Genomic DNA, 24,489 nt, shown 5'->3' with positions numbered 1-24,489 from the left:
AAATATTGATCTCCATCCACCAATCCCATCAAAGTTATCAAAAAACTTAATTCCATTAAAAATCACTTTTAAGTGATTCAACTTTAAAAAAAAAAGAGTTAATATGTTACAAGTAATCAAATTAAGTTTATCCAAGTAAATATAGCCTACTATGTTTATGAATTTGTTATGTTAATCAAATGAAAATAAAGTAAGTTTGAAAAATTTAATTCGCTTACATGTAACAAATTAACTCAATTATTTTCAAGTCGAAGCTCCATTCTATCTTTTTGTTTGTAGGACGAGCCCATCGATTAGTGACTGCTTAGTTTGGCGCTGCATATACAATGTGTTCAAAAAGCAGTTCACTAACCCTCCATTTCCAACTGTGCAAGAGCCAGAATACTATTTCAATGTGATTGACATGGGGCAAACAGAGCTTCTATGTAAATGACTTCTATGGAAACAAAGCTACATGAAAAGCAACAGCGCTGTGAAGAATTGCATAAAAGTACGGTATGTGGATTAACTGTTTTGACAATTTTGCACACTAACCACAGAATATCACGTCATGAATTTGAAATGTCCAGTAATATAAAGCAATAACACTGAACTCTAGAATTGCGATTAATGAAAGTGTAAAATTAGAGTCTTTTAAAACTGATGATGTCACAAATCTCTGCAGGTACACAGGCAGAGGTGCATCTTTAAAAGTTTGAAAATTCATAAATTGTAGGAAACCGTCTAGAGAACAAGCTTGTGTCATGAAGCTCAAAGAACAAAAATGATGCAACTTGGGTTTAAATAATTTTTGTTATAAAAATGTTATGTAGAAGGGAGTCCCATTTTATTTTGCCTTACTTTGCCGAATCGCGTCTACACAAATAATATCCTTGACATTTTCTCATATAACACCTTCAGAGAACTTGAAATGTAAATATTAATTTTATTCCGTTCTTTCCTTTTTTTTCGATGTTATGAATGTTTCACTTTGGGATACCTATAGAAAATTTCTCTGTGCCATTTTTGCAAACCCCTCACAAGCGTTCCCCGGATTGCTGTTAGGAAACCACCGAAGAAAAGTCTTGGACACATCGGCGGATGTTCTCAGTACGTTCGCCCTATATTTATGGACTTTTTGTCTTTTGGGAGTCCTCTGGTCGAAAAAAGTCATCTGGCCGTGTCCCAGTGAAAACACAGCAGAGCGGCAGGAATGCAGCGCTCGAACCCGGGCGGCAGCAGCAGCTCCTCCGTCAGACGTGACGTCGCTGCTGGTTCCCCGCAGAAAAACTTCACTCCGGAGAAAGTTTTCTAGAAGGGAGAGACAGAAGCGGGGGGGAGAGGAAAAAAAAAAAAGAAAAAAGAAAAAAGCAGCGAGCCCGAAAATACGCGGAGCCCCGGAATGTGCAGACGCTCAGTTCTCCAACATTTCAACCATCTGTCGAAATGTTTCTGCGCTCCTGTCGATGTATGGACTCGGTCGCGGCTCTTGTGGCGCTTATTTATTTAACTGTGTTGTTGTCGAGAAGCTCCCTGTGCAACAGCGAGGAGGACGATGAGGTCCTGGGGAAAAACCAGCTCTCTGAATTCTACAGTAAGTTATTATCCATCCTCCAGCTGCAGACCGCTTGTCTTTCTTTCATAGCCCTGCGCGGTACGTCCAGGCTGCACAGATTAATTGCAGGCAGACTGTTTTATAACTGCGCTGCTTCATGTTAAGGTAGGGTAGGATGTGTGTTCTCACTGCTGTGTTGTGTGTGACTAAAAATACCGCTATCTTTAGACCTTCCTCCTTTTCTGTAGTGGCTCTTTGATTACAGTCATGAGACCCACAGAAGCTCCAGCTTCAAACAAACAACTCAAGTTTATTTGTGTAGCACATTTTCAGAAAGAAGGCAGTTCAAAGTGCTCTTACATCATAAAAACATCACGCAGTCACCAATTATGGAACATGCAAAAAAACAATGTTCAACTTACTACTAATCAAAGGCAACTGTGAGCAAGTTGGTTTTTAGCTCTGATTTAAAAGAACTCGGTCTTACAGCTTTCTTTCTTTATTGCCTAAGAAAACTAATGAAAACGTACAAGGCCTTTGAAAAAATGATGTAATATGTAGCTCAGGAAAAGCTGAAACTTTTGACCTGTGAATAATTAAAACCTATAATGTTATTTGGTTAGTTTACTCAAGTAAACTGTAATTGTATTAATGATGCAACTAAAGGTTCAGCAATTAATCAGCCAGAGGTTGGGATTGACCTATATCTCATTAAGCGGAATGGTCCGGTACTAAATAAAATCACTACTTCTGTTACATTTGTGACAAAGTGTACCAAACGAACGAGAAATTCGTTCTGTCAGTCTTTGAATTCATTAGCTGTCTGCGTGTACTTTGATGCAATTTCTTTGAATTTAAAAGTCAGAAATCATTATTAGCTTGAGAAAGTTTGAGGAGTGGTCTATCATTCTCTGAAACTGTCCACATTTCCCTGTTGCTAAACACCTGATTCAAATGACTCGCCAAGGTACGGCCTAGTTTAAAGAGGTTGTGGCAGGGTCAACACTAACACCCACTGACCTGTGACCCCTAAAGGATTGTGTTCTCAGAAGACCAGAATTGGGGACTGTGTCGCCACTAAATTGGATGAAAGGTCAAAAAGCAGTACCAAAATAGCTGCTTTTGGACTTCCTGGCAGAACAGGTCCAATTCTGTTCCCTCTGAATCAAAGTGGAAGGAGTTTCATGCAAAAAGAAGAAGAAGAAAAAAAAACATTTGAGGAAGAAGCATGAAAGTTGCTGAGCTCATGTACGTGCAGTGGAAAACTGCTCTAAGCTCTGACAAACACTTTAAATTATTTTCAACCTTTTTTTTTCCATCTGAAGCTGCTAAAGAGAAAAGCACACCATCTCTTGTTTATTTACATTTTTGTCTTTCGTAGGACAATTATGACATCTGTAACTTACGCATCTGCTAAATTGAGTAATTCTCTGGGGCTTCTGCAAGTTTTTGAGGACACTTAAACTGTTACTTTAAAATCGTCTTAAAAGGAAGAACCTTTATAGTTTAGTGAAACAGCACAAAACAGTCTGCATGCCCAAATCCGGTTACATTGTACTCAACCAGCTTTTGTAATAACTGGTATCATGTAGTCTCAAGCAGTGCTTATAGAAAAATACACTGTGCTTTAGAAATTAAGACAAATGAAGCCCCAAACAGTTGAATGAGACACATTTTTTGCTTTGCATGCTGCAACTCCAGATCACATTGGTTTCTATGATTGCACAGTTCTAATTTGCAAAGCGCAATAAAAACAACTTTCTGAGGTAGTGGGGAAAACAATCCTATTCCTTTATTTGAGTTGTTAAATATTTTGCGTTTTTGGTCATCACTTCCACAAAGTTGATGATTTCAACTGCACTACAATTCCTCTCTGTTTTGGCACTAATTTATGGGCTTTCTGAAAATGTTGCATGTTTTATTTCAGCGATGTGCAGTTTTGTTTTCAGTCACTATAAAATCCCACTTTAGGACATATTTAATTATGTATATTGTATTTTGCTGCATCCTAGTTTCTTCCCAGTGAAAGCAGAGCAAGGACGTCTGGACACTGAAAATAGTTTTGGTCATGCAGACATGTGATGGCTTCCTCTGCTTGCCGAACACTCCTTTTAAAAACAATCATTTTGTCAGTACACAAACAAGTTAAAGATTTGTTTCCATCTAGAACCATGCAGTGTTGGGTATACAGTCAATACATGAAGGAAGTTAGAATTTCTCCACATTCTTTTGTTAACTTCCTTAAATTATCAGCACACATCCCTTTTTTCTGGTTTGGGCATGTATTTACACAGTAACTGGTGGAGGAATTGTTTGCTCACAATTTTACATTTCTCTTGTGAAAAATGTTTCTGTCTTTGTGACAGAGTTTTGAGGCGCCTGTCATACTTCCTGCATATTTTTCCCCAACAATCCACGTGTGAGCATCTCTGCTCCCTCTCCCTCCAGGAAAAGGTCTCTTCGTCCTGGAGAGCGTCACGCTGAAGCGCTGTGTGACGGTGAACGGCTCCAGTGTGGTGCTGGACGATTGCGAGCGTCCCACGCGTCGTATGCTGTGGAAGTGGGTCTCCAGGCACCGACTCTTCAACTTAGGTTCCAGCATGTGCCTGGGCCTTAACGCTTCGGACACAACGCGGCCGTTGGGCATGTTTGAGTGCGACGCTACCTATCTAGTGCTGTGGTGGCGTTGCCACGGAAACATGCTCTATGGGGCGTCAGAGTGGAAGGTGACGGTTTCCGGACGTTTGGTGGTGGTAAGAAAGAACATTTACCACGAGTGGAAAAGGTACAACACACCCAAAGAAGGCCCCTGCTCACATCCATATGAAGGTGAATTAATTATTGATCACGCTGCAAATAGAAAATCCTGCCTGAGTCATTTCTAATTCAGTATGTTTGATTTGTAGAAATCCACACTCTTTTGGGAAATGCACACGGATATTCTTGTGTTTTTCCTTTTAATTACAACAACAAGTGGTACGCTGAGTGTACGACTGAGGGCCGGGAGGATAATCTTCACTGGTGTGCCACTACTGATCGCTACGATCAGTCTGAAAGATGGGGCTTCTGTCCAGTTAAAGGTAACACGAGTCCAGCTGACAAACACTGTGATAATTGTGCAAAGGCAAGCAGGACATAGGCAGAAGAGTCATAGGCAGCGTGTCTATTTGTCTAAAACAAATAGTGACAGTTTTTCCGTTTGTCTGAAAACAAATAGACAAACTTTGATTTAAGGGTGAGGAAGCAAGGAGTTAAAATGAGCCTAATAGATTGCCTACATGGGAAATTACTCAAAATGACTATACTGGACCAGTGGTGCCTAGCTCTAGTCCTCGGGAGCTGTCAACATTCATCTTTTGGATTTATCTCTGCTCCACCACTGCTGAATCCAATGGCTGAATTCTCTTATCAGCATTTTGTTCCACTCTGCAGAGCCCTGATCACAAGTCATTCATAGTAGTGTAGGGGAACTGGACTTTGCCAACACATGAACTACTAGACAGATCACAAAAGGAAGTAGTGAAGTTCAAGAAATAACACTTTTGCGGCAAAACGCAGGTGAAAACAGTGACAGACAATTGAGGATGAAATGCACAAAACTGAGAACCAGTCCCTCTAACTCAGCGTCTAATTTATGCCTCGACCAACTTTTAGTTTCCAGTTGTGATCATTTCTGGGAGTCGAACCAGGAGCTCAGCGCGTGCTACCAGTTCAACCTGTACACCATCCTCACCTGGAGTCAGGCGCTGTCCACCTGCCTTGCTCAAGGAGGGAATCTGTTGAGTATCACCAGCCTGGCTGAGCACAGGTATATCCAAGGTAGGCATCGCATAGGAAACGTTTGCTGAAGCACTCACGTTAGTTTCTGATGTTTAGGTGTTTTTTATAGTAACATTGGATATTATTGCATAACAGTTTTAGCTCCTACTGGGGTTATGTTTTGATTAGATCGACTGGCAAATGTTGGTGCAATGGTGTGGATTGGACTGAACCACCTTAAGGACGGGTATGGATGGAAATGGTCCGATGGCGCTCCCTTATCACTGGTGAATTTTACTACAGGTATTGCTTATTTAAGAAAATCTGTGAGCAAAATCTGCTGCTCAAATTGTCCCAATTTTATGTTGAATAACATTTGGCTCAACCTTTGCTCCATCCTTCAGCTCTAGCCGCTGGTCCGCTAGAGACCAACATGCCTTGCGGAGTCTACAACTCTGCCTACGGAGGCCAGTGGCAGAGTCTCTCCTGCGAGTCTGCCCTGCCTTACATCTGCAAGAAGACACCGAACAACACCGGCATAGTTGAGCCACTAGGTGAGATTCTGGTAAATCACAAGAGACAGACACAAGTCATTAAAGAGTGTGGGAACCGTCCTGCTTTTTCTCGTGGCAGGTATGAGTCTTAAGAGCAGGGATTACTCATAAGGCATGCTATTATACGCGTTGTTGCCTTTGGTTTAGTCGAGGTCCCTCCTCATGTGCAGTACAGCTGGATAGGGAACTTTTGACCGAACCCTGTGTTTCTGTTTTTCTGGTCCATCTTGTTCTGTCCGTCTTGGTTCATTTCTCGCACATATTGGTTCTTCCTGTTTTTCAGAGAACTGGCAGTACATCCATACCGAGTGCGCTGATGGCTGGTGGCCTCATAATGGCTTTTGCTACCATGTGCTGGCGGAAAAAGACTCTGGAAGCTGGAAGGAGTCGTCCCGAGCCTGTGGCTCTCTGGGGGCAAAGCTCATCAGTCTCCGTTCCTTGTCAGAGGTGGAGATGCTGCTTAACCTGCTGGCTAACTGTAAGAGTGTCAGACAACAGACTTGCTGTTTTTTTTTATCAGATAACATTTGTGTTTCTAAATGTTCAAGTTCTCTGACTAAAGCCAATGAATCATGATTATCTTTCACTTTTTTGTCATTTTTATGGTTGTCTTGAGCAAAACCTCTTTTGAACTTTATGAAGGAAACATTTAGCAGACTTTGTCTGCTTTTAGTTGTTCTGAATGTGACAATATTGCTATTATTTTATGAAGTACACTCAGTAATAACAATAATAAAAATGAAAAATATAGATAAAGACATTTTCCAAAAATAAAATAGTATTTAGTTTCAGTGGGGTGAATCCCAAGGAACAATTGGCATGTAGTAGGTGATCAAATAAAGCTCCTGTTAAATCTACATTGGATTTTTTTCTTTTTCTTGAACACATGACACTTAAGCATATACTCATTTTGCAATTTATTATAATGGTCAGCCTTAAAAAGTGTATGGAAATTGGGTAAACATAAAATTGCATGGAAGCTTGACTTTGTCAAGTCAAGCATGTAGAAATTAGGGTTGATTTTTACAATTGCTAGATATGTAGCTGCACTGTAAGTCCTTTCTACTCATGCATCATAATTAGTTAAAATAAAAATGTCAGAGTAGTTTCTGGAGAGGAGGTTTTTGACGCACTAAAAATAAAAAGCACCCGTGGAGAGGTTTCCGGTTTCAAAAAAAGAGTATAACGATACATATAAAAATAAAAGATATTTTCATACAAAATACCAATTGTGGTAGAAAACCACATAATTTAGCAAATAATGAATTAATCAAATGCTTATTCAATTCCAACTCTGTATTTTTTATTTTTTTTGCTAAAGATTCCTGTTTGTTTAGCAAAGTCAAAAGGGTTCATACATTTCCTTCCTATTTGGTAAAATTCCCATTAAAACTGTGTGATTGTGGTCAAACACTGTGGCGATCCTTCAAACTATAAAAGTTTGTTATAGTTTGTTACACACACATTTTCAGTTTCTGTCTTGGGACTGAGAACAGGGATTTGTGTTGACCAGTCCAGAACAAGGCCTTTGTTGTCCTTATCCCACTGGGTAACAATTTTGCCAGTGTGTTTAGGACCATTGTCCTTTGTGAAGATATATTTTGTGTTTTTTTTGTTTTTGTTTTTGTTTTTTTATTCTTCCACAGTGAGTGGCCCTTCAGACCATGTAGTTACAAAGTACCTCACCGGCTTCCGCCTGGATCTTAACAAGCCCATTTTATTGTCTGATATTGTCGCACTTCATGTTGAATCTCTGTTGGTATTTGAATTTTCCTTGTTTTCTCATGTTCGGCAGATTCCAGGGAAGTCACAGAGGTCTGGATTGGTCTGTGGAAGCACGGGTCATCGCCAAGTGTAGAGTGGTCAGATGGCTCACCAGTAACTCTGACTCTCTGGGACCAGTATCAGCCTGTGCCCAACCTGACAGACTCGACACTTTGCGTCAAAATGGAAACAGAGGTAAGACATAAGACATAACTATGCAGCTTGCTGCTGCCCTTGTCAGATTTTAAGTCTTCCCTCTGTCACAGAAAGGTAACTGGCTCTTGGCCCCATGTGATGAGCAACACCCTGCTGTATGCAGAAGAGAAAGCCAGAGTCCTGTTCAGCACAGAGGAACCTGGGACGAAGGATGCCCTGCGGTAGGAACCTGCATGCACAACTTACCCTTCAGCAAGTAGTTACCTGATGTGTGTTTGGGAGCAAAACAAGTGGAGTCATAGATGGCTCACTGTAACCTGGGCTCAAATTAGTGGTGAAGGATACATGGTTCATTACATGGTTACACAACATTCACACTTAAATTGCTGAATGTCTTCCAAAGCTTTCAGAAGATGTTAAAAAGCCCCCCAAAAAATAATTCAAGCAAAATGTTATCCTCATTTCTTTCTTTCCTTTTTGTTTTCCTTCTAAAAATATAACCTTGAATTTCTTATGGAGTAGAAAGATTTCCAAGAAAATCTGTTTGTTTTTAAAACTATCTATTATGAAAAAGAATGGGGGAGTTTGAGGTTTTTTGGGGGGGGGGGGTCACAAGGTGGATTGGCTGTACTGTGTGCCGGGACACGCACCACAAAGAGCCACACACCCGTTACAGCTCAACTTTTAGTCCAACAAGTTGCCCCTTCAGAAGCACAAAGAGCTGATTCACCCGCCCGCTGACGTATTGTCTGGCAATCACGGTTCTCCCTGACTCTGTTTACAAGAATATCAGCCTCCTGAGTCACCAGGCTATTTGGTTCGAAGGAACACGAGGCCAAAAAATTACCCTAAGGGCACAATATCAACCGTCGTGCATGAGCAGTCTCTGTTGATTCTTGCCTGACGTACTCCAAACGAAGGTCTGTTTTCTCTGTGTCGTTTGTGTTGCGGAAAGTTAAGGCTCAGAAAAGTGTCTTCATGCAGATGTGAGGGCGAGACTCTGGATCCCATAAGGCAACTGCGGATTGAGGCTTTATGGGGGTTAAATAGGAAAATTCACACCACTTCTCTAAACAGCCTCTCTTCTGCACTTCACACTTTTAAATAATGTTGTTGCATAAAATTACACAAAGGCACAGAGGAGGAATTGGATTGAATTGAATCGAATTGAATCAGTTGTTTACCCACACATATCTACATACAAGATCAGAAAATACGGCTGTAGGTTCTTGTGTTTCAAGAAAACTCTCCTCCTGGTTGCAATTCAAAAACCTGAAATTAGCATCTTCTGTTAGCTTCCTGAGATAGAAAGCCTCAATATTCTTGAGCTGTATCAGTTTGTCCTGTCTCTGTGATCACTTAAATAATTATTTGCGAGTGAATATATTCTTCAAAGCATTTTGAAATTATGTTATTCAATTGATTTTTTAAATTTATTTCTGATTATTCTTCTAGGGTTGGAAGAGACACGGTCACTCCTGTTACACAGTAACTAGTCATGAGCAGACGTTTGAAGATGCGGCGTTGGGATATTACTGCACGGCTTCTCTCCTCACTGTGGAGAACAGGTGAGCCAGTGGTTTATGTTAACAAAACAAATTTGTTTTAAGTCTGTCTCAAGCCTCTTCTCTCATCCTCACTGCGGCAGGTTTGAGCAGGCTTTTGTCAACAGTTTGCTGAGTGCGAATGGAACCAACAGCAGCATGAACTATTGGATCGGCCTCAAGGACCAGGGGAAGAAGGGGGAGTACAGGTGGCTTCCTCACAACGGCTCCTCTCTGCGTCTCACCTTCTCAAACTGGAACAAGCATCAGCCTGGTAACCACTGGTTAATAAAACTCTGGTTTAGATATCAGTGAATCCTTACCCTTCCTTCATTTCCCCTTTCATCCAGTTAGTGCTGGTGGCTGTGTCGTCATGTCTGGCGGTCCTGCTTTGGGTCACTGGGAGGTGAAAGACTGCAGATCCCACAAGGCTTTGTCGGTGTGTAAGATGAGCAGCAGCCACAGTGATGCTGGCCTGCCAGAGCGCCACATTGATGCTTACGCCCCCTGTCCTCCCGGCTGGGAATCACACTTTGGACTGCTCCACTGTTTTAAGGTATAAAATTAAACTTTTTTTTTTTCTTTTTTTTTTTTTTTACCTGTAAGTGTAGCTGGCACTCATTTTCATAAAGTGTTATTTTATCAGTTTCCAGATAAGTTAATATGATTACAAATTGCTGACTCTCCTTTATTTATTCAATGAGGACATTCATTAAATGCATGTTAGAAATAATCAGGCACAAAAAGGCTGATGTACCATTGTCATTTTAAAAACATTTGCCCCCCTGTGTGTTATTTTTTATTGCCCATTAGGTTGTTGATATTTTTTTACACAAACGTTTTCTCTGCTGAAGAGTAAGAAGTTGTTTTTGTTATAGAGGTGTTTGGGGAGGTCAAAGGGCAATAAGAATATAGCAATGCTTCGGGGGACAAATGTACAGAGTTTGCATGGATCTCAGGGATACAAAGTACTTGCACTTCCTTGTTGTTGTGGTAAATATGCTCTTTGATAGTGAGTTGTGTTCGGATGTATATTTTTTTCCATATTTTAAAGGCATACACAGAAAGTGTGCTAAAACACTGTGACATAATGTTAGGCATTTCCCCGGTTTAAGCTCCACTGACCTGATATGTGGCTTTTCTAGGTGTTCCACGATGAGAAAGTCTTGATGAAGCGCTCCTGGGTGGAAGCAGACTTCTTCTGCCAAGCGCTCGGGGCTCAGCTGGCCAGTTTCCAGCACTATGAGGAGCAGGTGTTTGTTAAGCACCTGCTCAGCACCATGTTTGAAGGGTTAGTATTGCCCCTTGAGGCTCAGTGTTGGAAAACTGTTGTGAGAATTAGAAAATGCATTTTTATTTTCTCTAGCTTTGAAACACAGTAAAAGCAGTTTCCCCTTGTTAGGTGCTACACACTTACTACATTTCTTCACTTTTAAGGGATTTTATGAGAACAGAAAAATAAATAAAAAAATGTCTCTAAACTTTCATAACAAAGTTGACAACGTATTTATACAAAAAATACCACGCCTTGATATTAATAAGGCATTTTATTGCTATAAAATGAAAATTACTGTGGATTCCAATGATCTGAAAGATTCACAGTCCCACATTTTGTGGTTTGTTGCTTTCAGGTTTCTGCAGAGACATGTTAGTGCATAATGTCTTCTCAAACAGGAGTCAGTACTGTATGTTGATGTGCGCATTTTATTTTCGAAAGGGAAACCCGTCTCACGTAGCCTTAAATTTCTGTGTGCTTGTTTTCTCTTTCTCCCTTGTGTATTATTTTTTAGAACAGAGGGCCGCTGGTTCTGGGTTGGTTTAAATAAGAGAGACCCCGACCACCCTGGAGCCTGGGAGTGGTCCGACGGCTCGCCAGTAAGAACACAGAGATGTTTGCCTCAGCTCGCATAAAGCCTGTCTGGGCTGTACTGTGTGGAAAACGGACAGTTTTACAGCTTTTATACCAGCCAGGCCAATCTTTGTGCAGGTAGTGACGTCTTTCATTGAAGATAAGAACGAGGAGGATGACAGGAGGGACTGTGCTGTGTACAGCGACCTGACTGACAACATGATGCCACGACCTTGTGACACCAAACATGAGTGGATCTGCAAGCTGTCCAGAGGTAAACATGCTCACACTTTTTCCCTCCACACCGTTTGCATCATATATAAAAACACGTCTGTGCTGCCTGGTTTACTAAACTTTGTTTTGTACTGCAGGTGATAAGCTGAAGAAGCCTTACTGGTACACTGAACGTGAGTAAAAAGATTTTTGTTAGGAACTTCACATGAATTTCACAATTGATTGCCACTAGATGTCACACTAGAGCATCTGGATGTAAGATAGGAAAACAGATCTGTAAGCTGAAAACTAACTTAGAGCCACTGATGCAGCATCTACATTTTCCTGTTTCTGTGTGCTTCAATAGAAGAGGACCAACAGAGATACCTACATTTCTGCACCACCACAGTGACATTATTTTTCAATGTATTCATCATTTTTGTAGAAAAACAACTTTCGTTCCTCCAGGATCCCATTTCTGAAATGATGTATTGTGTCAGTAAATCGAAAGATGGCTACAATAATGATGATTTGACTATTTTTTGACTATTTATTTATTTCGAACATGACAGTAGTATAAAATCGTGCACAAGAACAAGGAATGCAAAAGACGCATATTTTTGTACCATAGTAATCTTGACATGCTCTAAAAGGAGTAGGAAAAATCAAGAAACTTATGATCCCCATAAACTCATAAAATATGGAATATGGAAATAATAATAAGAGTAATAATAGATTTTATTTAGAATTGCCTTTATATCAAGCACTCCAAAAACAAAATAAGCAATTACAATGGATAAAAATAATTTTATAAATGAATATATAAAAGAGATTAAAACAAGTATGTAAGGAAGTGAACCAAAAATCGGCTACAAAGAATTGTCTTAAGACCTTTATTGAATGGATTGTGGTGCCCTCAGAGCGTCTGGGAGAAGGCAGCAGTTTGGTTTTGGGTGTGTGGAGAAGGTTTGAGCAAGTTGTGTTTTGTGGGTTAAGCAGTTCTTTGAGATAAGTGGGTCATACCCATAGTTGCATTGTTGTGGGAGGAAGGAAATCTTTAATTCAATCCTGGTGGAAATGGGAAGCTGGTGGAGAGAGGAGGAGGACGGAAGTAATATGGTCATGTTTGTTCACTCTCATCAGGAGCCTAGCTGCAGAGTTATACTAGAACCGCTGCGGGTTCTTGCTAGGAGTCCCAATGAGAAGTGTGTTGCAATAGTTCAGTCTGGAGGAGACAGAGGCGTGGACTAGTTCTTTGGCGTCTAAGAGGGAGAGCATGGGATGGATTTTTTGAGGAGTGGTGTGATCATGTCTTTCTTTAAGACGTAGGGAACATGACCAGATTGGAGAGAATGGTTTACAACAAAGGTGATGCGGGGACTTAAAGTGGTGATGTGGGTTTTTACCAGTGATGTTAGGAAGGTGGAGGGTTTAGTCTGTCTGATTATGTTTTGCATTTTGTCTGCTGAAATCACAGGGGAACAGTTTAGAGGTTCGGAGATGGCAGATGTAAGAAGAACAGCTTGGGAGAGAGGAACAGAGAGAGTAGAGCGAATGTGGGCAATCAGATTGTAGAGCTGTGTTCATTCAATACAATTCAGTTCATTAATAAACCATCTAGGGAAGTCTGTGATTTCTTTGAGAGTACATTGAGTAAAATGGTAAGAAATGAAAGAGGAAGGGAAAAATAGGGTTTTTCACTGCTCATCTTGTCATTGCGTTAATGATCAAAAATATTATGTATTACTTTAATAGAGTCTACCTGGTGCAACATATGACCTCAGAGAGTTTTGAGTGAGTTTAAGTAAATCCTTTAGGACCTTCAATCGTCAATTAATCAGCAATGGTAATAGTGTACTAATTTGTCACTTGTATTTTGTTCTTTGGAGACAATGTCTCTCTGTGTTTGCTCCTCCCACAGAGAGCCAGGCCTGGGTGTTTTACCGAGGAGCCGAGTACTTGCTGGCTAATCAACCCTACAACTGGCACGCAGTCTCTTTGGCTTGTCAGATGATGGGAGCCCACCTGCTATCCATTCACTCCAGGGAAGAGTCGCAATTCATCAAGGAGCGCTTACAACGGGTTTGTCATTGGCCTTGTTCACAGACTGATTAGCATCGACAAGGTGCCACTTATAAATATCTTTAAAACTGTATTTATACTCATTATGGTACAATATTTCAATACATTGTTAGCATTTTATTTTGATTTTGAATGGGAATGAAGCAGAAAATAAGTAGTTCACTTTGCAAGTTTAAAGTAATTCTCCTAAGCGCCTAAAATAAAGCAGCACTCGACACCTATTCAGTCTTTCATCGCCGAATAACAATAATCTAAACAAACATTGATGCGTTATCTCTCCGAAAACAAACACAGTCGGCCTCTGTCTAATCAGAGAGGTTTGCCAGCACTCAATGGCACTACCGAGCCATTATTCAGTTCATGCTCTCATTGGAAAATCAACAAGCGTGCAGACAATAACACTCGTTTCTCTTGCGAGCTCCAGTGTTTTCAGAAACACACCAACGAGCTCTTACATGCGGACACTTAAATGCTCGAGTCCCCAAACACAGAATGGGTAAGAATAAAGCTTTCTGTTGGCAGCAGCCTATTGGATCAGACTAAAGACGCCTCTTGTGGCTCTGAGGCTTGTGAGGGGATAGTGGAAACAAAACAGGGTGGTGAAAGAAGCAAATCAGGGACCGTGGAGTGTGCCTGAATGGCTGCCCGTGATCTTTCAGGCGTGTGAGAAGGGCTTGCTATTGTAGAGTGTAAGTAAAGTTTTTGCTAATCCCTGCTCCTTTCACAGTTCTCCCTGGGACCCACCGGCTGGTGGATTGGCCTTTCCTTTGGCCCACCTGGAGAGGAGGTCAGGTGTGTGAGTATTTAAATCTGCTGAATGTATTTTATGTAGAAATCTGTGTAGAAATTGGAATGTTGTTTTTCATGTAGCCAGAGATATAGTTTGTATTTGCTTTTGCTTTTGCTTGCTCAGTATGGCAGGTGGGGAAATCAAACATCTCGAAGTTGCAGGAATAAATGGTGCTAATGTGCTTCTGTTTGTGGTAATAGGTCTGTTGTCAGCAATTTTCTGCCTCAGTTTCAAGTTAGATGCATTCAACTGAAGACATCATTGCTAGAATCGAGTTATAGTTTCCAAGAAAAAAATCCAACACTCCAAACAGCAAGTCACACCTCTGGTATTTTGTTGGCTGGAAATTGAAAAATTTGTAAATCTGTGTAATATGTCAGGCTGGTCACCCTGTTAGAAAGACAAAATATTATCTCCCACTGATAAAATCCTTCAAGTAGTTTTCCTGAGACTTACCAAACTTTTGTTTATTAGTCAGAGATCAACATTTCCAAGATAGGAACTTGAAAATGACCCATCTTGAAATTCTGAACTTTCCAGCTTGAAAGTTCACGCCGCCTGGTGAACTTTTAAGTTGGATCTCTGGATTTGCCCCAGGGCTTTGATTTAATATGCAGAAAGACAGCCATGTGCTTGTTGCAGAATAAACCCTTTGTGTGAGCTTATTTAATACACTGAACCAAAGGAATGCAAAGTGATGCAAACCTCTGCTGTGAACATGTTCCCTCAGTGATTGAATGCATGAAATGGAGTTAAATACATTGTTATAAACTTGTGTTGCGAATACTAGTTGGCACTGCGTTGGACAGCGTACCCTGCCAGGTTTTCCAAATCACAATAAACATGCAATCAGATAGAGTGTAGCATTTTTTTTATATGTTCAAGTTCTGACTTTGGAGCCAAGTTGAACACAGCATCATAGTTTGTGTGTAAGAAAGAAAGTGGGGAAAAGTTGCAAAGAAAGACAACTATTGAGCAAGGAGAGAAGCTCAGCTAAAAGGAAATAAACAAGTGGAAGGGAAGAAAAACAACCAAAAAAACCCATCCAGGATAAATCAAACAATGACTGGGGCTAAAAAAAGAAAAAAAAAAAAAACCTATACATTTTATTGATCTCTTCTGTTAAAATTTCACAACTACGTAGAGACGTGCTGTTTACCATAGCTGTGGCAACACTAGATTTAGTATTTTCCTCCAGGTCTCGGTTGGGTAGGAAAAAATATCCATATTCCTACATTTTATTCCTTACGCCATTATATAAATATTCTTCTATCCTCTCTTCCTTATCAACTTCTTTCATTCCTTTCTATCTCTCCTTGCATCCTCCTATGTTACACCAATAAGACAATAAATATAAGACCTTAAAGACCTCTTAGTTTCCTTCCTTTCTTGTGTTCTGATTGGCTTTCTTGTGTCTTTCCTTCTGTCTCTCTTTGTGTCTACTTTCCTCCCTTTTTCTTTCAGTATTTCTTTCCTTTCTTTATTTCCTTCCTTGCTTCCTGCTTCCCATCTTTCGTATTTCATGATTAGTGGGTTTGGACTTGATGAGGAATTACGTTTATTAAAAAGAACATCCAGGGAGCCAGGGAACAAACAGAAACCGGGTCGCATGAGACAACGAAAGAGACCAGCAAGGAGAGTTGAGAGAGAGTGGGTTAAATACTGGGCACTTGGTTGCTAAACAATGAACCACCCTGTTTCTAATGAATGCTAATTAGAAACAGGATGCAGCTGAAAGAAGAGAGCAATCTATGTCTCTCCCCAACAGGGAGAGATATAGATAGAAGAGGAGCAAGGAGTAAACAAACTGGGAAACAGACAAAATACACATTTAGAGGAATAAAGAATAACTAAATACAAGTCATAAACAACAAACGTGATCTAGCGTAAGTCATAAACAACACAGTAAAGTTTGGTGTTTTAAAGCGAACTCTAGGGACAGGGGACTCAGGAAAGTCAGGTCTGGAAAAGTTATGTGTAGGAATCCCAACATGTGATTGATGTGCTTCGTGTCCATGAAAAACACTGTTAGGAGTTACTTGTGTCAAAAGCAGTGAGGCAAAACCCAGATTCAACAAACAAGTCACTGACAGCATAATTAAGATCAGAAAATCAATCCTGTAAAGATTTTCTTTAGTTGAACCAATGTCGGCGCTATTTCTTTCTCTTTCCTCCAGGTGGAGCGACAAAACAGAGATAGATTTTCAGAACTGGGCTGATGGCGGTTTAAACAGCGATCTCAAAAAAAGCGGGACGTGTCTCTCCATGTCTTCAACAGGTAAACACAGGCAGACAAACATGCCCATTCATTTTTGATGGCAGTGGCCAGTGGTGAGAATTCACTTGGATGTTGCAGGGAAATGGTCGGTGAAGAAATGCAGCGAACTTCACGGCTACGTGTGCAAGAGAAGGACGGTATCTGTGGTGGAGACTCCCCAGGAGCCACACTACATTGGAGCATGTCCAGAGAAGTGGCTCTACTTCGGACACAAGGTACAAATTAGCGCTCGTGCAATCAGTGGCTAAAAAAGATCAGGTTGTTTTTACCGTTGTTTATATCCTCTGAGGTCAAGTGAGGACATCTGTCTGATACCTGATGCTTGGTTGAAAATTCTCCCAAACACAGTAGCAAATATGCTACAAAATGTCTGTTGAAACAAAAACAAAAATGAATCAAAGTCCTGCAACGACTCAGACCTTAGCCTGATTGAAATGCTGTGCAGAAACAAATGTCTGCAAATCCCAAAGGACTCAACCAATGCCGTGACTGGAATGAGCCAAAATTCCTCCACAGTGAGCGCCCGATAAAGTCATAGAGAAAACTATTTTTCTAAATCGTTCTTGCGTAACATTTGAATCAACAAGTGCACCTATTTTTGTATACTGTTATTTTGGTTTGGCTTAATCTTTGCATAACAAGTCATAACATGGTGGAATCTGCTGCCATTTTGTGCACATAAGATGGAATTTAAATAATTTCCCAATCTAGTCATTTTTGTTATTCCTTGAAAGGCTAAGCTCTACACAGGATTGGATGGGGACTTTCCTTTTTCTACCGCTGCTTCTATAACAAAACTAAGAACAAACTACACTCCCACAGATCTGAAACAATCGGCAGGTTCTTAGCTGCCTGTAAGGTTGAAGCAGGATGTTTGTGTTTCCAATTTCTGAGTGATGTTGTTAACATGAGAATAATCCAGCTGGTTCTTGTCATAGCACTAGTTTTTTCTTTGCTCAGATCAAATGTTACCTTAAAGTCCCTTGTGGGAATTGCAGTGAGTAAAAACTCAGATTATACAGCGTTAGTCATTTTGAAAAGGAGGGGGAAGCGGTTGTGAATTGTGTTGCTCTTCACCCCTTTAATGCTAAAAGAGGAAGAAATGTCTGTTATAGTTACATCATTACTACGTTATGTGTTATTGTTTCCCCTCTAACATTAACAAAGAGGTTTAGCAAGAATATCTTTGTATCTTTGACTTTTTTAACTTTGCGTCCTGACCGCTTGATTTGAGAGCTGTGTGAGTACTGGTTAGTCTTACTGTTTTGTGTGGGATTAATATTTGTACTGGCAGTGCCTCCTGCTTCACCTTCCTGGCAGTCCAAACGAAGGAAAGAGTTGGAAAGACGCCCAGTCCATCTGCTCTTTGTTTCAAGGCTCCCTGGTTGCCATAGAAGATGAGATTGAACAAGGTAGAGGCAGCGTGAACAATCAATGCTACTTCTCAAAATCTGTTTTATTTATTTTCCTATTTATTTTTCTGATTTCTACAGCCTACATCACCATGCTGCTCCAGGGAAGCTCTGTAGGTGTGTGGATCGGTCTACGGGATGAGGACACAATGAAATGGACCAATGGGAAACCAGTCAGCTACACCAACTGGTCTCCAGTTGAACCAAAGAGTTATCTTACTGTAAGCCCCAGAGTTCGGTGATGTTTTTATCAAACTAAGCAAATTAGCATGTAATACAGACGAGCACGTGCACACGAAATAACACGTGGATTGTACGTATTGGGAAGTCAGGAGGCCATAGCTTTGTGACACTTTGTGTTGACCTCTTAGCAGGATGACTGGCTCAGTGGGGCTGCCGATGAACCCCTCTGCACGGTTTTGTCAAACAACCACAATTTCCACCTCACTGGGAAATGGTACGATGAGAAGTGCAGCGAGAGCGGGTATGGCTTTGTTTGTCAAAAACCTCAAGGTAAGTTTTTTTTTTATTCACCTCTTGTCAGTCCGCCATTGTTTCTCTGAGCCTGTGTGCTTTCTTTCTTTTGTTGTTTGACCTCTTGACCTTACAGATTTGCAGTTTACCACTCATTCTAGCATTGATGTAACCTCAACCAAGCTATTTTACTTTGACTTAATGCAATATCTACTACCAGGATCTGTATAATTAATAACAGATAGTTGGAAGTTAGCATCTTTATAGCACATTTGAAAACCAGACGTGAGCAAGACTGTACCTTGGAAGCCCCAAGTTTCATCTGGCAGACTTTTAGTAATGACTCCATGAAATCAATGTTCAGTTTTCCAAATCGGTGCGTGAAATCCTGAACATATCCTAGAACACGCTTTGTACCAAACATTAACACAGTGAAATAATCATTCTGATATATATTACCAGTGTTTTTGCACTGTTTCCAAAGTACTGTTTTGTTTTGCTTTTTTATCTGGTTGCAGACACATCCAAACCCCCCACCCACTCCTATCACCACCCTCTTCCTGACAATATTGAGTACAGGAGCACCACCTACAAGGTTGTGTCTGGCAACATGAGTTGGTACGACGCGATGCACATGTGCATAGAAAATGATTCTGAGCTAGTGAGCATTACAGATGCCTACCACCAGGCTTTCCTTACTGTCCTTGTCAACAGATTGGACGGCCCACATTGGATTGGACTGTACAGTCAAGACGTATGTACTTTTTGTTTTGCTTTGCATTGTAAATGTCTGCTGTGTGACACTGTGAACATGTGAGTCGGTGTCAACTCTGCTTTTGACTTACTCTGCTGTACCACACCCATGATTAGGTTTTAATATTGCCTGCGTGGGTGAGTGCAAGCAAGGAAAACTTAATTAAAGGAAAAAATACATAGGTTGAAACTAAATCTCCCTTTAAGAAAATGTTACCCACTCATCTGATGTATAAAGTATTATGGGAAATCCCAAACGATTCCATAAACGGACGTCTGGCCACAGCTAAACATAGCTTGTGTTTTGTTCAGTTTGTTTTTCGTCGTTTCTCTTGTCTCTTGTGGATCTCAGGGGTTGTACTTTGTGTACATTACGCAGGCATGTACTTTCCCACTTAACAGTCAGAGGATTAACATTTGGAGTGACGCATTGCTCAGCCTTTGTAGGCTGACTTTTGGAAAAAGAGAGAAATAAACCAAGGAAGTGAGAGAGTTACCGTTTTTCCCCATAAATTACCTTCTCTGTTCGTTCTCCTGGTTGCAGACTTCTTAATACAGGAACAATGAAGTAACCATAGCTTTTTGATCATATCACTGCCTTTTGCCATGTTACTTATTATGCCATAAATGATAAAAATAAAGGTAAAAATAAAATTAAAATACAAACATGTCTTGGTATAGAAATAACCAAAATCTGATTTGACAATCTCAGTAAAATCCTGTTTTGCTTGTGGAGCTTTCTGACAAACCTGCTGCTGACTGTGAATCCTTCCAGAGTGGCATCAATTACAAGTGGTCAGACGGCAGTGACACAGTGTACACCCACTGGGACGCAGGTGATGATGACGATGATGACGACTTTGTGACTGGAGAGTGTGTGTACATTGACGTGAACGGAGGCTGGCGGAGAGCAGACTGTGAGACTCCGTTGCCAGGAGCGCTGTGTCACGTCCCCCTGTGTCACAGTCAGTACCATTTCTGTGATGAAGCATGAAAACCTGAATACTCAACGCTACATATAAGTCAGAAGGCTAAAATCCCACTCTCACCTCTTCTTCTCACAGACAGTAAGCCATTTGTCTCGTACGAGATGTCCTGTCCGCACACCTGGGTGAAGTTTGGACGAGGCTGCTACGACTTTGAGCCGGTGGTTGAGAAACTCACATTTGAAGAGTCAAGAACCCGCTGTAAACAGAAAGGTACGTTTTCACAAGTTGAGACCTCAGTTGTTTGTTTCGCTTTTTAATCAGTGCAGCCAGAAATTTCAAATATTTCACTACATAAAATTAAAATTACCCCCCTCTGTGTGTGACAAAGCGCGAGCTGATTGGAGATACAACATTGCGTTGCACAGACAGAACAGTACAATTTAAATAAGCAGCAATAACAATCAGAAAAAATCTTTTTTTTTTTGTTAGTTATCAAATGTTTTTGTATAGGACATTAATCTTATACAAGGAACTATGAATGAACAACTGTGATCAGATTAGATCTTATGACATATTACTCAGTCATAAGACAATGAGCAATATGCCTTATGACAAAAGGGAAGAAGCTCTTTTTTTGTTATTCTAGTTTTCTTGTGAAAATCTACTTAAATTATCTTCACGTACTGCTATTTGTGGTTTCATTGCACAAACAGCTGCAAGGAAACTGCATTTATATTGAAGAACAGCATTCAAGGATCAGAAAGTATATTCAACTTTTACCACTAACACTGAAATTACACTTAAAAGCAAAACAAATGTTATTATTCCCTGTAAACCTGCAATTTTGCACATATGACTGTTCTGTCTGACAGCGATAGTATTTAATATTTAATCAATATCCACTTAGCTTGACTTATTTTAGCCTAGCTTGGCTAGTTCCTAGCTCAGAAGCATTATGCAAAACACCAATTTTCTGTTGGTCAATGTAAATTTTTACTCTGCATTTTTTTTTTTTTAGAAGATCACAAAGGATTAACGCTGTACCTGTTTGAGTGCTACACACTGCAGTGTGTGTTGGTTCAGCATAAGGCCATTTAACTGCTTTTGTGGCACACAGACAAACTTAGATCAGCTCTATTTCAAAGTCTGTTACTCTTGCACTTGTCAAATGAGTAATGGAGGATCCCTACAACAAATTCAGATTCTTTAAAGTGCCTTTTGAGAACTTTTGTACCTTTATTTGGTTTTTGTTTCTTTTTAATGTTTTGTTTGACATTTTAGACACAGTCTAAGGACCATGGAACCAGTAAAGCCAGAATTTAAAGTTGTCTGGACTTGATGAAACAGAAAGTAAAATAATCCTGGTCTCGTCTCATTGACTTCTTAGATGGTGGTTTTATGGTCTGTTATTTTAACATTTTACCGCTCTTTGTTATGTTTAACATTTGCTGTGTTGGGCTTTGGTGCAAACTTTGCACTTTGACTTTCAGATTAACAACTGATCTCTCAGGTTGATTTTTGTTTTTATTTTCACAAAGTGTAAAGTGTTGCTTTGATTTGTCACTGGAATATATGTATGACTCACTGTTTTGTGTAGAAATTATGTTGAGTATTTTTGTGACAGGTACAACAACCTCTCGTTATCTTGCTTGCATAAAACATCAAGTCTAATCAAGCATAAGAACAGAAACCTGAGCTCGTCTTCATAATTGACGTTGTCCCTCCCTCACCCTGCAGTCAACACCTCAGACATCCTGACCATTGAAAGTGAGACAGAGAACCGTTTTGTTCTGGAGCAGCTGCGGTCATCCGGGTCCCTTCACCGCACTATTTGGTTGGGGATGTACTTCAGCATTGATAGTACGAATTCCTTACTCACGTTCAACCAATAAATGATGACAAATGAATTTATGTTAACTGTGAAACTTTGCTTCCAGCTGATTCAATGGCCTGGGTTGATGGCTCACCGACGGACTACACCAACTGGGCAGATAAAGGCCCAGACACCAAACAGCTCACCGCAGACACCTGTGTTACAACCAGGGTGACTGATGGCGTGTGGCGTCTATCGACATGCGGAGGGCAGCTCGGCTTCATCTGCAAAACTGTCTCAGGTAGATAAGGCCGCCTTATGAACTTTACCAAAGGGACGGTCGGGTGATAATCTTTGGGTTAGCACACGGAAACCGAAATTTAATATTTACTGGACAAAAGTAAATTTTAGATGCATAAGCATTTCAGTACGTGAGCGTGAAAATTAATGTTTGTAATTGCCAATAACACAGAAACGAAACTTTTGATGGATGCTACTTTGTGTATCCTAACAATGTGCTTGTGATTGTTAGTGTCTCTGTTTCTGAAGGACACATTCCACTGAAGATTTGCCACAATGTAGAATTTATTTTTTATTTTTGGCATGCAGTTAGCTGCCCTGAATGCCAAAGATGATTTATGATGCAATGTGCTTCATCTTTTGCAGATGTAGCCACTGAGGTGGAGGTGGAACCCGTAAATGGTAAATTGTTATAAAAACTAACTTTGAAAACAGTATATACATGTATTTATTAGAGCTAGTCCAATAAACACCAGCACACAAGGAACAATGTAAGCTAATCATATCCAGTTAATTATTTTTAGAATATTTGCCAAAGAATTTTTATGAGTTCTGTGCATGAGTTGTCTCACCCTGATCTAAAACATCATGTTTCTTGCAGGTTTGCATCATGGCGTCATTCCTGCTGCAGTGCTGGTGGCAGTATTGATCTTCGCTCTGCTGGCAGGGGCGATGTGGTTCCTGTACAAGAGAAACCCGGCTCGCTTCCGCGGCTTCCCCTCGATCGGCAGCGCTTATTACAGACAGACCAACTCTCAGGCAACAGAATCAGACGGAAATGTTCTGATTACAGACCTGGAGGCTCATTCAGGAGAATAGCACCCAGTGACTTTGGCAATTTATTAGCCTTTGTGTGTATCGCAGCATTTCCCTGTCTGGTGTATAGGCCAGGTGAAATCTTAAAGCTGCGACACAAACCTCCTCAGCACCTCAGGGCTGAGATGATGACAGTGGATGTGTTTGAAGGATCCTGTTGACTCTCTGATTCAGTTTTATTTAAAGCCTTCAGCTGGGGATAGAGTGGGAGTCAAGCCCTTCTGCAGACAAGGAGACGCAGTATTTGAATTAATGCTTGAACTAAGGTCAGATTATTTGAAATAATGAGGACAGCAGGGAACTTGAAGTTTAGGAGATTAACAAAACGTTTTTAATCAAAACGGCATGAAATTAATTTGTTTATTTGGTAACAGTTCAGTGCAGAAAACGATTGATTTCAACAATTTGAAAAGAGCAAAGGAAAATTGTGGTAATTTCATATTTTCACTAAAAAACATAATATTACTTATCTGTTTCTGTAAATGATGCATTCAGGAGCATCTGGATTTGCTGGATCTGTACATGTGGAACATCAAAGTTGTCAGTATTACGTTTTTATTTACATTATTTTGTATGTACACATTCTGTATATTGACTTCCGAAGGTTTTTGTTTTTTTTTTAGTGCTAGAAATGTCCTGTTTTCATTCCAAGTTTGGTGATCTGAAACAAATCACAAAAATGCTTTCTGTATAGTTTCATTTACATTTAATTAAATTGAGGTTAGATTAAACCGTTTATGATTGTCGTTTTATACAATGCAGGGTTATAGAAAGTCTGTGAAATAAACGACATCCATCTGGAACCTTAACCACTTTAGTTTTAGGTGACAGGTTGTTTCAAGTGGGCTTGTAAATATGAAAGATAATGCTACCATGTCTAAAGAAATTGCTGTTTAAGTTCGTCAGACTGTTTCATGCATTTTTAAATGGAATTATATGTATGATTTGCATAAAAAAATATCCTATAGGCTATTCCTGATGACATGTTGTTCTCCATTTTCAACCTTTGTAAATCTCAGCACTGATCTCTCAGTAAAACACACTCAGTCATTAGAGTGTTATATATCCGCTGTCAGTAAAGTCCAGCCTTAGAATCATCAGCAATATCTGACATCTAAATGCAGAGTATTTAATAATTCACTACAGCTGCAGAAAAAAATCCGTGTGCAAGCAGGAGGGAGAGTTGTGTGGCACAAAATGTTGGGACTTCCTGTTCAGTTTGCGTGTGATTAAAATAAGCTTGTGTATAATATAGAGATAAGACGGCTGGGTGTGTCTATTAGCAAGCGTCAGCTGGAAGACACCGGAAGTTCGGTAATTTCAGAATTAAAGTGTTTCAAAATTTCTTACACAAGTGTGGGTGAAGACCTGAAAGCAAGCAAATGTGAGAGCGAAGGTTTTCTGCCTTTATGTCTAGTAAGAGGTACACATTCCGTATTAGGTACTCATTGAAAAACAAACTATATAGA

The 24,489-nt window shown here is 40.2% G+C and overlaps 1 protein-coding gene across 2 annotated transcripts; it reads left to right on the top strand.

The window, feature by feature from the left end:
* Positions 1 to 134: 134 nt before the first annotated feature.
* pla2r1 (phospholipase A2 receptor 1) lies at positions 135 to 24,282 on the top strand. 2 transcript variants are annotated; one of them, XM_044143725.1, is made up of 30 exons: positions 135 to 1,573; positions 3,983 to 4,363; positions 4,441 to 4,614; positions 5,189 to 5,353; positions 5,483 to 5,596; positions 5,698 to 5,847; positions 6,131 to 6,325; positions 7,643 to 7,806; positions 7,878 to 7,988; positions 9,223 to 9,335; positions 9,416 to 9,585; positions 9,662 to 9,867; positions 10,457 to 10,602; positions 11,102 to 11,186; positions 11,299 to 11,434; positions 11,532 to 11,567; positions 13,295 to 13,455; positions 14,183 to 14,247; positions 16,423 to 16,523; positions 16,602 to 16,738; positions 17,818 to 17,935; positions 18,017 to 18,156; positions 18,310 to 18,448; positions 18,928 to 19,163; positions 19,938 to 20,127; positions 20,227 to 20,361; positions 21,829 to 21,951; positions 22,029 to 22,205; positions 22,571 to 22,606; positions 22,806 to 24,282. In XM_044143725.1, the coding sequence occupies exons 1-30, from the start codon at positions 1,426 to 1,428 to the stop codon at positions 23,021 to 23,023; spliced, it is 4,470 nt and encodes a 1,489-aa protein (XP_043999660.1). In that variant the 5' UTR covers positions 135 to 1,425; the 3' UTR covers positions 23,024 to 24,282. The 2 variants fall into 2 exon arrangements, with proteins under 2 accessions (XP_043999660.1, XP_043999651.1); XM_044143716.1 differs by having other exon boundaries at positions 18,307 to 18,448; positions 22,806 to 24,281.
* The last annotated feature ends 207 nt before the right edge of the window (positions 24,283 to 24,489 follow it).

This window comes from Gambusia affinis, linkage group LG02 (genome assembly GCF_019740435.1).
Source record: "Gambusia affinis linkage group LG02, SWU_Gaff_1.0, whole genome shotgun sequence".
NCBI classification, from domain to species: domain Eukaryota; kingdom Metazoa; phylum Chordata; class Actinopteri; order Cyprinodontiformes; family Poeciliidae; genus Gambusia; species Gambusia affinis.
Note: the sequence above shows the minus strand (reverse complement) of the source record. Positions and strands in the feature narration are given on the sequence as shown.

Bases quoted from the DNA above. Each gene is read 5' to 3' on its own strand.
- pla2r1 (XM_044143716.1), top strand. From the start codon at position 1,426: ATGTTTCTGCGCTCCTGTCGATGTATGGACTCGGTCGCGGCTCTTGTG. The intron at 5,597-5,697 runs GTATTGCTTATT...TCCATCCTTCAG, and splicing joins ACTGGTGAATTTTACTACAG to CTCTAGCCGCTGGTCCGCTA. The intron at 11,187-11,298 runs GTAAGAACACAG...ATCTTTGTGCAG, and splicing joins AGTGGTCCGACGGCTCGCCA to GTAGTGACGTCTTTCATTGA.